Source organism: Aquila chrysaetos, chromosome 9, assembly GCF_900496995.4.
Source record: "Aquila chrysaetos chrysaetos chromosome 9, bAquChr1.4, whole genome shotgun sequence".
Taxonomy (NCBI): domain Eukaryota; kingdom Metazoa; phylum Chordata; class Aves; order Accipitriformes; family Accipitridae; genus Aquila; species Aquila chrysaetos.
The window spans coordinates 22231310-22243613 of record NC_044012.1 but is presented as its reverse complement, the minus strand read 5'-3'; the positions used below and the strand labels follow the sequence as shown (position 1 = coordinate 22243613).

At 41.9% G+C, this 12304-nt stretch overlaps 1 protein-coding gene across 7 annotated transcripts; it reads left to right on the top strand.

Moving 5' to 3' along the window:
- The first annotated feature begins 1176 nt into the window (after nucleotides 1-1176).
- CMTR2 (cap methyltransferase 2) lies at nucleotides 1177-11001 on the top strand. Of its 7 annotated transcripts, XM_041126138.1 has the most exons (3): nucleotides 2886-2999; nucleotides 3478-3563; nucleotides 4178-11001. In XM_041126138.1, the coding sequence occupies exon 3, from the start codon at nucleotides 4197-4199 to the stop codon at nucleotides 6510-6512; it is 2316 nt and encodes a 771-aa protein (XP_040982072.1). In that variant the 5' UTR covers nucleotides 2886-2999; nucleotides 3478-3563; nucleotides 4178-4196; the 3' UTR covers nucleotides 6513-11001. The 7 variants fall into 7 exon arrangements, with proteins under 7 accessions (XP_029881957.1, XP_029881953.1, XP_029881955.1 ...); XM_030026097.2 differs by lacking the exons at nucleotides 2886-2999; nucleotides 3478-3563 and adding an exon at nucleotides 1177-1709; XM_030026093.2 differs by lacking the exons at nucleotides 2886-2999; nucleotides 3478-3563 and adding an exon at nucleotides 1839-2177.
- Nucleotides 11002-12304: the final 1303 nt, after the last annotated feature.

Genomic DNA, 12304 nt, shown 5'->3' with positions numbered 1-12304 from the left:
TCACTGCAAGTCTTGTGTTTGTTGTGTGAGCATGCAGGAATAACAAAAGGAACATAATTGAAACATCACAGTGTCACTAGAGATATCAGAGAGAAAGCCAAAACTAAAGGAACGATGGGGTAGTTTTTACTACAAAAAGAAAACATTTCAGACTATAACACGCCTTTTACATTCCCAGTAGCTTGAAGTTTGTCTAGGGTAAACATAAGAAAAAAAAAAATTAACAATGATGTTCCTATATACTTGATACAATCAAATTTAAATAGAGACCACAACATACACTGGAAAACCAACAACACCTTCAGCTACCTACCTCACTAACTGCTCAGCTACATTAATTAATTTACCCCAGCTTTCCCTCCCATCTTTAAGTAGCCAAAGATGTTGATTGATTGGAAAGTGATTTTCAAACAGGCCAATCAAAAGGTGAAGAGGCATTGCAGACATACATACAAATCTTACATCCACACCTAAGCTCTTTTTTCTTGGGGAAAGCTTCTTTTGGATAAGCTAACTAGTATCTTTTTGTTATAGTGCTTATTGGAGTGAATATGGCAATTTTAGCTTTAAAAAAGCATTATTTTTTTTAAGGGATTGAAAGAACAAATTTTAGTTCTGTATCGTGTTTACGGGTAGTATAGTGTTTTTTCTATACTTAAGGCTCTTTCTGTTTTGTAGCAATATTGTTTCATTTTAGAAAACAAGTAAATAGCTTAAAAGGGGAGAGGGAGGTTCTCTGTTCATAGTTTTATATATTCAGTTATTACTTTTGAGTTCTCTAATGTATGTAGAGCAGGAGAAAAGATCATTTACCTGTGTGTTATTATTATTATATACTTAAGATGGACATGTCAGGCTTTCTATGAATTACTGAGCCTCTAGCAAAATTTTCCCTAGTTTTATCACTTCTGGAGCACCTAGTACTCATAGCACTGAATTTCTGTGCTAAAACTACTTCTGGCTTAGGGCTGGATCGTGCTTCATCAAGGAGAAATATGTGAGAGTGCAAAAGTCAATAGCACCAAGCCTGGCATTGAAGCAAAAGGGTTTCTGCTAACTCATGCTACATCGTTGGCTGTTTGTTCCCAAATGGGCCGGCAAGTGCCTCATTCCCTAACCTACGTAGAAGAAAATGCCCACAATATTTAAACCTTGAGAGCAGCTTGCACCCTCTGTCTGCTGTAGTAATTAATCTGCTTTGACCTTCCTGTCTCTGCTTGCAGATTAGATGCTGTTTTGCCATCTAGAAAGTGCATGTGTATTTCCAGGGATGTTGCACTACATGCTTGATTCTGCTCATTATTACTCTGTTAATATTTCAAAGTTCTTGCCTCCTGCTAATCCAAGTTGGGTGTAACAAGTCTCCTGGGGATTTAGAAAGGGCAGCAAAATGGGTTATCATGTGCAAAAGTTGTCTGAACTATCTGCTTGTGGGTTACAGAGGCCAAAGCGAACTCTTGAGGAACATCACTGCTGACTCTGGAGATGGACGCTGGCCTGGAGAGTGTGTCTTGAGATGTGGCATCTGTAGGCCTGGGAGATGATGGTGCTTTGCTCTGGCTCTGCTCCTTGGTCAGCTGTGTCTGCAGGGCAGATGTCGCAAGTCTTTAAGTTAAAAGATGCCCTTCCTCTCCAATGGGTTGTTAGCAGATCCCAGTGAAGCCTTCCTCCTGGTTTTTCTGTGAGCAACCTGTAACTATTACTGTGTGGTAAGCGCTAGTTGAATAACTTCTACAAATATTTATTTCTTTTAGGCTGCTGTTCCTCTGCTCCCCCCCTCCCCAGCCGCTGAAAAAGCCAGCCAGCTCAAATAAGCTGAGTCTTCTGGTGAAAAGCAGCCTGCCTCTTAGCTCCTGTGAATGAAATGGCCTCGAACAGGTGACCCGCCTCCTGCCCTGCCTGAGCAGCCTTCACTCGGGGAACGCAGGCCCTGGCGGCTCCTCACCCTCTCCCAGCAGTAACAGCGATGGGTGACTCCCCACGTCTTCCGCCCCTGAAAAAACCCTCCGTGTTTATTTAATAAATAAATAAGTAGAAGCTCTCCTGGCCCGGGGGGAGGTGCCTGCGGCGCCCTGCTGAGGAGAGGGCAGGGCGGCGAGGAGCGGCCGTAGCGAGGCCGGGCGGCGGAGCGAGGGGGCCGGGCCTGCCTCCTTTCCCTTCCCGCCGCAGCCTGCCGGGTAAGAGCGGCGGTTCTTTCTAGGCCGCGCGGCACCCGCGGCCTCGCGTAGCGAGCGGGCGGCGCGGGGAGACACCTCGGCCGGGCGCGGCTCTACGAGCGGCCGGGGGCGGAGGGAGGCGACAGGGCCGCGCTGCGGCGGGGCGGGCTGTAGCGCGGCGGCGGGCGGGAAGGCGAGAGCGGGTTTCCCCGGGGCGGGGAGGGCCGCGGCCCTGTGAGCCCCCAGCGTGCGCCGGGGCTGGCTGCTAGGCAGGGGAGAGGGGGTCTGGTGTGCGGGGCGGTGGCCTTCCCCCGGCGCTGGGATGGGTGAGGAGCTGCAGGATGGGGAGGAGCCTAGAGCCCTTAAGCGGGTTTGCATCGAGTCCAGGCCAGTGGGGACTGGAAATAATTATAAAAAAAGCAAAAAGCAGGTGATTGTCTGCCTGTTCCCTTGTCGTGCTTTGGATGATAGCTTGTTTAGGGGTTTGCTGGTGTGAGCTGTAATTAAAAGGCCATGCATATAGTTTGTATTTAAAAATGAAGTAAAACTGGTTTAGGGCACAAGGGTCTCCTGGGTTTCCCTCCGTTTTTCTCTTCTCCCCAGTGCATGTGGTGAGAAGGGACTAGATTAAAGCCAAAATACATCTGCATAAAGGAAAGTGAAAGTAAATATGCTTATTGAAATGCAGTCAAACTGGGGAAGTGAGAGGTGAAACTTCACTGGTATGTATATAACTATGTGCTTCTCCTCAGAGGGCTGCTGGTTATGTGAGCAGACGGCCATGGTTGTGGGGCTGTGGCCTGACATGCTATGTGGACTCAAGGGGAGGAGTAAAGTGTTTAGGTTGGCCATTCTTTGTCCTGTTTGCTTCCAAAGTTTCTCCACTCTTTCAATTTTAACCTAGTATTTTTTTCCACACTGAACTGTTTTATAACACTTAAGATCACTGTATTTTGCTTCTGAGGGAATGGGATGATTTGGGGGATGATTAAAATGATATGCTGAGAGATTTCCTGTCTCTTGCGGTAATTTTGATTTAAATTATTTTGCTTAAATGAACATCTTAGTATTGAATAGATTGCTGGCTGGCTGATTTCTGGTTAGTGAACCTAACTTCTGCCTTGTGTGCTTTGTGCTGTGCATTGGAGCAGATGATAGCAGACTCGTTAGCTTTGCGTGGAGTATGCTTGTGTTAGTCTGCCTTTATCCACTCAAAGCACAACGCTTTGTACTACTTTCTTCTTTAACATCAAGCACCAGTTAGCATTGACCACAGATGGAACAGTCTCTTCTCACTTTGCATTTATCGCTATTTTTCCAGTAGGGAAAGCTAGGTGTAAGGACTTGCAGAGGCCTGGCAGAGAGCTGTGATGCTGAGCACAGAAAAGGGGTTTTGCTTGCAGGCTGGTGTTAAACCTCTCACCAGGGTCTCTTCAGCTAAGGGGCTGTTATTGAGGGGGTTCTCCCAGCATCACACTGGGTTTGGTGGAAGAGGTGTGAGTGTTAGCTTTTGGGAAATAGGAGGAGCAGCTGTGCTCCCTCTCAAAGCTGCTGTTGCTTGTGGCTCCCTGCTCTCTGTACTTTGAGCTCTCGGATAAATATTACTATAATCGGATGAAAAGATTTCTGAGCCACTTATTTAATTTGTGTAGCATGTGGTATGGTCTCTTTTGTGACCGAGAGATACTTGTATGTAAGTGTTTAGACCTATATAGTGAGCAGAGTATTCGGAGATCAGCAAAGAGCCAAAGCAGCAGCCAAGTCTTCTTTACTTTCTATGTAAATAGCATGAAGGGTGATTGGACCTGTGAACCTCCTGATTTCCAAATAGCCTTGTTCAGGATAGCCCTCATTTATTTTCCTCATTGGTGCATGATTCTGTGAAGCATTTCTCTCATTCTGGAATACAGAGGTTAAACAGGAGAAATTTTTTTTTTTTTTAAAAAAGCTTTGTCTATTTTTATATACATATATATGTATGACTGGAGTGACAGTGTTTCTTCTCCCGTGCTGTTCTCCAGGTTGTGAATCAGTCCAAGAATGAACAAATGTAAGAAGCCTTATGTTGACCAGACTGCAAACCTTGAAAAGTTCAGTCCTGAAATTCTTTCTGAAATTGAGAAGCTCTTTGCGAAGAAGTTTACTTACACTAAGCCAGTGAATAATGAATGGCAGCTACCAGATCCCAGTGATGCTTTTACATGCAATCACAAGGAATTCAACTCACTCCTGGCTCTGAAGAACTCTATGAATGAAGTGAAGAATCAACTGAGTGATAAGAATCTGGATAAATGGCACCAGCACACCTCGTTTACCAATAAAGCGGGGAAAATAATTCCTCATGTGAAGAAATCTGTGAATGCTGAGCTGTGTACCCAGGCGTGGTGCAAGTTTCACGAGATCCTGTGCAGTTTTCCTCTTCTCCCTGAAGAAGCTCTTCAGGATGGAGAACTGAATTCTGTCCATCTCTGTGAAGCACCTGGAGCTTTTATAGCCAGTCTCAATCACTACTTGAAATCCCACCATGTCCCTTGTGACTGGAATTGGGTAGCTAATACTCTAAACCCCTATCATGAAGCAAACGACACCCTGATGATGATCATGGATGACCGTCTTATAGCAAATACGTTGCCGTGGTGGTACTTTGGCCCGGATAACACTGGTGATGTGATGACATTGAAACATCTAACAGGACTTCAGAACTTTGTAAGTAATATGGCCACAGTTCACTTGGTAACTGCTGATGGCAGCTTTGATTGCCAGGGAAATCCAGGTGAACAGGAGGCTCTTGTCTCACCCCTTCATTACTGTGAAACGGTCACTGCTTTAATGATCCTAGGCGCTGGAGGATCCTTTGTTTTGAAGATGTTTACGCTGTTTGAACACAGTTCTACCAATCTGCTCTTTCTGCTAAACTGCTCTTTTGAGGAGGTCCATGTCTTTAAGCCAGCCACTAGCAAAGCTGGAAACTCGGAGGCCTATGTGATTTGTCTTCGTTATATGGGCAGAGAAAGCATTCATCTGCTGCTTTCTAAGATGATACAGAACTTTGGAACAGAAATGGTCAACAAAGCACTTTTTCCCCAGCATATGCTGCCAGAATCTTTTCTTAAAATACATGAAGAGTGTTGCATGTTCTTCCACAAGTGCCAGGTAGAGACTATCTCTGAGAATATCCATCTCTTTGAGCGCATGGAAGAAGCAGAGCAGATGAAACTGAACAAGTTAAGAGATTGTGCAGTAGAGTTCTTCATGCAAAGACTTCATATGAAACCCATTGCCAGAAATAACTGGCTTGTCAAGAAATCTCAGACTGGTTGCAGCATGAATGCAAAATGGTTTGGGCAAAGAAACAAATATTTTAATACGTACAATGAAAGGAAGATGCTGGAAACCCTGACATGGAATGATAAAGTGGCAAAGGGCTGTTTTAATCACTGGGCTGAAGAACATAGTTTAAACAATGCTGGTAAAATGTGCATCTTGGAAGGATCGTCTTCTAACCTCGAGTGTAGCTTGTGGTACATTTTGGAAGGAAAAAGACTACCAGTGGTAAAACGTTCTCCGTTTTGTGATGGTCAAGTCTTCGAAAATCTTAATGAAGCTATGAATGAATTGGTGGGGGGGAGGCTGAAAAGCAGACAAATGCTGCAGATTTGTCACTCCTGTGAAGTTCTTCCTGGGGAACTGATACTGGCAGAAGTGTCTGATCTTTCCCGGAGACATCAGGAAGTCCTAAATGAAAGATGTAGTGACCAATTCAAGTGCCTTGTGGTAGACTTTCCATCCCTCTGTGATACTGAAAACCAACCCAGTATGGAAATAAAGCTCCTGGACTCGGCCACACTGCTGACTTTTAGCTTCTCTTTGCTTTATGATGGGGAACCAAAGTACCAGCAACAGCTTTTGGAGTGTGTTCTGCATTCATTGAATCAGCTTACAATGGGAGATGCATTGATTTTGCCTATTCTTTCTTGTTTTACACGCTTCACAGCTGGCCTGGTCTTTGTACTGCATTGCTGTTTCAGATATATCACGTTTGCTTGTCCGACCTCCCATGAACCACTAAGGACTAGCACTGCTTTGCTGTGTGTTGGTTACCGAGGCCTCCCAAATCCAGTTGTTGAATATCTGCAGCATCTGAAGAAACTAATGAGCTCTTTATTAGATACGGACTCTCCCCAGCAAGTTTTGCAGTTTGTGCCTATGGAGGTTCTCCTCCAGGGCAAACTGTTGGAGTTCTTATGGGATTTGAACACAGCCATTGCAAAGAGACAACTCCACTTGATTGTGCAAGCTAAGCAGCAGCAAATGACTAGTAATATTTCACTAAAGAATAATTCTAGAGTTGAGTGAGTTGCTGTTGCTAGACCTTGTTTCACAGGCAGGTAGAAGGTGTTAAAAACATTGTTAATGTGAAGGTAACTTTAACTGTAAAACCTTGGTGTGACATTGTTAGTGTTGGGAGGATGTTTTGAGGTATCAATCCCACTCGCACCATATAGGCCTGTTGTACAGAAACCTGAGGCTTAATCTCAGGGGTGGGGGACTTGGGAGGGACAGTGATTGCAGTGGAGAAACTGTTTCTCCTCTGTCACAGCTCTCCCTGAGTCAATTTGTGTGCCACCTAGGTCAGAACTGTGCCTTCATGATGAGAGGTGGTATGGTGATTTATATGTCTTGCATCAGGCCAGACAATGGGGGATGCTGCTGTGTGACATTAGCCCTCTTCTGTGGAGCAACATGTGGGAGCATTGATGCACCTGTGTACTTTTCGAGGGTTTGTAGAAGCTGAAACGTGAGATTTGGGCCAGAACGTTCAGCAGTGTGTAAGCCTGATGAAAGACTTGAGGGATGAGTGTCTTGTGAGCAGGCAGCTGTCTCACAAAGGCTGGGTTGAAAATGACTGCCTGTAAGCAGTAGCAGAGGTGTCCAGGCAAAGATGCTCTTGGGTTTTAATTTTGTTTATGCAAAGAGCAGCAGGCTGTATGGTTTTTGACAGGTTATTGTATGGCTTTGTCTCCCCATCAATGAAAGGGCTGTTATAATGTTATTTTTAAGTGGCTTTTGGGTCCTCCTTAGAATAATTTGAGACTCCTGACTGAAAGTGAAGACTTGCTTCTGTCTATGGCAGCAGCTATTAATGAGGAACTCCAAATGTTTTTCAGGCTAAAAACATGATTGTGCACAGATTTGTGTATCAAGGAATGCTTTGGGTACCACTGGAGAAGCATTAAGCTGAAGAAATACTTTATTTGGGAAAGTATGATTAAGATTTCAGTTGGTTCCCCTTAAGGATAAAAATGATGAAATTGGTAACTGACTGTTTCTTTAAGGGAGTCAAATTTTATTTTCCATATTGCTCCTTTGAGAGCTAAATTTTGAGGCCTAAATTGTGTATATTAACATTTAGTTTTAAGTTTGTAGTATATGTGGAAAAACCTGCTCAGAGGGAGAAATGATGTTTAAAGGAAAAATGGCTTTGCTGTTGATATGTGCAAGATCTTGCAGAAAAAGGTCAAAAGAGTGAGTTAGTAAGAAGGAAAATGTAGTTTCCTGATGAATTACCAGTCACCTTCTGGAAGCACTTCTAATTGTACAGTGTGGGAGCTTGAAGGATAATTGATTACTGGTAAGGGATTAAAAGCACTGCTGAAAAACTGTTTTGTCTGGAGGTGCTGCACATTTAATAGGCTTTCTTGCCACGTTGACTGGGGCAGAGTTTAATGCATTTAACAGTTCATTTTTTATTTAATAACATGATAGGTGAATGAGTTGGTGGCTCAGGTCTAATTCATAACATTTTTTAAAAATCTTGCTTTTTACAGTTGCACATAAATAGAAGCTGCCTAACAAAAGCTTCTGGGATTGGTCATTGTCCATTTTAATTTACTTAAATAGAACTTGCTCTTTTTACTGTGAGCTGAGTCATGCTCCTCTCAAACCAGGAAGGAAGGGAACAGAGGCTACAGATTGGGAGATAACATGCAGTAAGAACTTCTCCTGTAAATCATTTTTTGAACCTGTAAGCTTGAGTGCAAGCAATGCCACAGATGACTTTCACCAAAGAATAAAAAAAAAAATGCTGAAAAATAAAATAAGGAAGGGGGGAAGAAATGCTGTAGAAGAATGGATGATGAGACAGTATCAAAGATCCCCTGTAAAAGCCATCTTTATGTGAAACAAAAAGCAGAATAAAGGTATTGTCCACCAAAGACACCCCTGTGTCTCTGCCACTGTTTCAGAGGTGATTAATGCTTCTGAAACTCCCACTGTGCTGAAGCATTTGAAAAGATGTCTCTTAAAGCAGGGGTAAATGAGATATTTCAAGTGCATGGGTGTGCTTACACTGTGATATTCTGCTGTGGAGGCATGAGTAGCCAGAAGCATCTCATCTAGTAGGTACTTAAATAACTTGGGTTTTTTCTTACTAACATTAGTCTAATATTTTTAAATTATTATTTTATAGTTAAAGTAAAATCCTGAGGTTACTGACAGACTGTGAGGGAAAATGCATTATTTTTTCAAGCTTTCCTTGGTCTGTTCCGTACATCTGACAAACTATGCAGACTTCCTTGAGATTCCTCCCATCCCACCATTCCCCATATCGTCAGACAGTCTGTCTTTTTTCATAAATTTTTAGGAGAAAACATTTTAGATGGTCACAAAGCTTTGGGGAAGTTAGGACTGTGTATTTCAAGATACAGTAGATTGAGCTGGTGGGGAAGCATAATCCATCTGTTTGGAACTATCCCCAAAGAAATGTGTGCAAGCACTCCTGTGGAAAGCCAGATCTCTAAACAGAAGGAAATCCAATGTCCTGTGGATCCTGATGGCCGATTTACTTGAACTTTTTTGTTGGCAGATGTGGGGAGATGACAGGAGAAATGCTTTGACAGCAGCTGTTCCTGCTAAAAAGAAAGGATGTGGTCTTTTTTTATTATTACTCTTGTCTTAATGGCAGGAGTTTCAAAGTTAGGAATGACACTTGTCCTTTTAATTGTGAGAATCCTGCATTGTCCTAGCTGTTTTTAGACCAAAGATTTCATTGAGAAGAAGTGACACTTAATTTCTGTTTTGACTTTTGAAATATGTAAGAATGCACGGGAAGAATGTAATAACCTTTGTGGAGAGGGTCTGATGACTCCTGCCTTCATTGAGGCTGTCAGTTTTTGGCCAATTTGATTTGATTTTGGGTGACACCTGATGAAGTGTCTCAGTATCCTGGCTGCTTTTAAGTTGTTTTTTTAGCGGTTTGAAGGTGAACTGGATATTGGTTTTCATAATTAGGAGTTTCAGGCTTCACACAGGGGAAAATAGAGGGGATGGAAAGAATAAGTTGGTTATGACGTGATTGAGATTCATGCAAACTTGAGGTAAATTTAGTTTTGCAGCTCTGCTGTTGCAGGTTTCAATGAAGAACTGATATCTAGGCCCCAATGATTAGCTATGAGCTACATTATTTTTCTGAAACTTTTTGGATCTTTTGTTTTAAGACAGCATAACATTTTGAAATCAGTTGCATGAGGGTTGAATGAATTGGGTACTCCGCTAAGTGAAAATGCTATTTTTTTTTTTAAAGTTGAGTTCCATTAAAGTTAAGAGACTTGCTACTTATTCTTGCTAAATTTGTATTGTATTGAGATTCATTTGGATGTGCACAGATTGTATGTGTTCTTGCCACTGGCTTTCCAATTTAATTTCTACAAAAAAAAAAAAAAGAAAAAAGATTTCTAGTATGAAATCTGGTAGTCTATTAGAATGATACTAATTGGTGTCTATTCATCTTAATTTAAGCTGAATATGTCAAATTACTGGTGGTAAAAGTAGAATATGTAGCAGAATTGTGTTCTATTAGAAAAACAACTTGGGACTTAATGGAAAGGGATTAATATTGCCCACGTAGAAAGTAGGAGGAAAAAAACCCCCTTGATTTCTGACCTAAAGCTGGGTGCTTTAGGATGCAGAATAACATTGCTTCCAGTGAATCAAGGATTCAAGGGTTGACCAGTAAGCTGAAGCCTCAGAGCCTTATAGCCTCCTGTTACCATCCCTAAAAACTGTCTTTTGACATCCTTTTAATTTACAGTTGATTTAATTCTTAATAGTGAAGTGGGGGAATCCCTGTGTAACTTGTCTTACCATTTTGGGTGGTATGAAATGGTGGTGTTTATCAGTACTAGTCCCTATTTCCCACTTTTAAATCAGCGTCTCTAAATTTCACCTTGTAGCCTTTGAATATCAGTCTTTTATTTTTTTAGCACTTTAGTGAGTGAAGACTGAGATTAAAATTTCCTTGCCAAAGTCTGGTAATGGTTTTTCCATCTCATTCTTGCAACTATTTTTGTGAATGCCATGCTGATATCCTTAGTTCCAGTTCTTTGTGTGCTTCAGTCACTTGACAGAAAGATCAAATGGAGCTGTTTATGCCAGAAAAGTGCTCAGCCCATGACTGTTCATTGCTTACTCTTTAGGCAATAATTTGGATTGCCATCGAGCCCTCTCTTATGACTCCGTATGGGTCCAGAGCTGATTTCAAGCCTTAAGAATGAAATTTGCTAAAAGAATTAGCCAGTGGCTGCAGACACTTAGGCTTATAACAAGCAGAACCTTTAGGAGACATTTAAATGCAGGAAACTTATCCACCAGCCAGGAGAGGCTCATGTAACATGCAGCTGGCAGGATTTGCTAGCCTTTCCTTGCTAAAAATTGTTAAAAAAAGGCTTTGAGGCATAATGACCTGAACAAACAGTTCCCCAAGTTGTATGCCACCTTTCTTGTACACATGGGTATGTTCATGTTTGCAGGTGTGGAAACCCCCAGGATTGTACAGCCATGAAGATTTCACTTTAATTAATCCATGTATGCTTTTGTTTTGAAGGATGTATGTATTTTTCTAAGTAGATGTGAGTATGTTGGTTTACATGGCTATTGCATATTTTCATTTGGTCTGCAAATGAGTGTTAAAAGACCTTTTTTAAAAGAAAAGGAAAAAAAATGTTGTTTGGAGGAAATAAAGTATTTTATTTTAGGTTTAAAATGTTTCTATTTACGTGTTTCTTTACCAAATGTGGAAAAAACCAATGAAGCATGGTAGGGAGAAGTCTGGGGAAGTTTAATATTTCATTTTTTTGAGCCACAGTTTCCTCATCTTGCCATTTTGATCCATCGTTAATGAGCAAGGGGTACAGGGGCATTGGAGCACCCTGCTCAGTGGGGGTGGTGTTTTGTTCTCACTTTCTTTAACTGTCTTTACTTTTTCAGTTTGCTATCTCAAAGAGAGACTCCAGTTGCAGACGTGGTCAAAGCAGTGTGTAGGAGGCCTGCACACAGTTCCGTCGGCCGTGTCACCAAGCCTTACAATCTACATCCCCTTGTATGGTTGCGGTAGCTTTTTAACAGCAAGGATTTTGTCTTAAGGATCTTCGGTGGCTATGACAGCCACTCTGGTAGGACAAGGCTGTTATACACTGTACTTCTGTCTGCAAAGTCTATTATTAGTCCTTATCCAAATGTTTTCATTCCAAGTGCTTGCCTTCACTGAATGGTATTAAGAAAAAGCTGTGTGCCTTACTCCTCAGGGTTGGCTCTGCTGTACTGGATTCTGGCTGATTGTCTTTGGTTTGGCTATCTAATTTGTCTTGAGACTGCTTGCTAACTAGTTTTGATTGCAATTATTAATGCTATATTTTTTTTTATTGTTTCTCTTTGGAAGTGAACTCCAAATTAGAGAGCTGGGGAAGATCATTCTGTGTCCTAGAGGTATGAGATGACACAAGAAATGTATACTGTTCTGATACCTTAATTTCTTTATAGCTAGTAGGTGTTTGTTGTGTTGAGGAAATCTTTAAACCAGAAGTGGTGTTGAATGTATGCTGAAATGCAGGACAGTGACTTGCTTGATTTTAGTGAAGCTCTAGACTGTAAACATTGGCTGTTAATGTCAAAATGTACTTCAGGGGATGTGAGGACTTTAGAAGTGAATGGTCTTTGAAATGGGGGGCTGGGTTGGAAGACCCTGTTAGAGGGGTTGTCAGATTGATTTTGGTGGAAATACTGTTTCATGTGGTTTTACTGAATTATAGGGAAATGTAAATGCTCAGAATTGTATTCAAACTCGTAAACAGTTCTATGAAATATTTGCATAC

What these genes read in the sequence shown, in the direction of transcription:
- CMTR2 (XM_030026097.2), top strand. Translation starts at nt 4,197, where the DNA reads ATGAACAAATGTAAGAAGCCTTATGTTGACCAGACTGCAAACCTTGAA.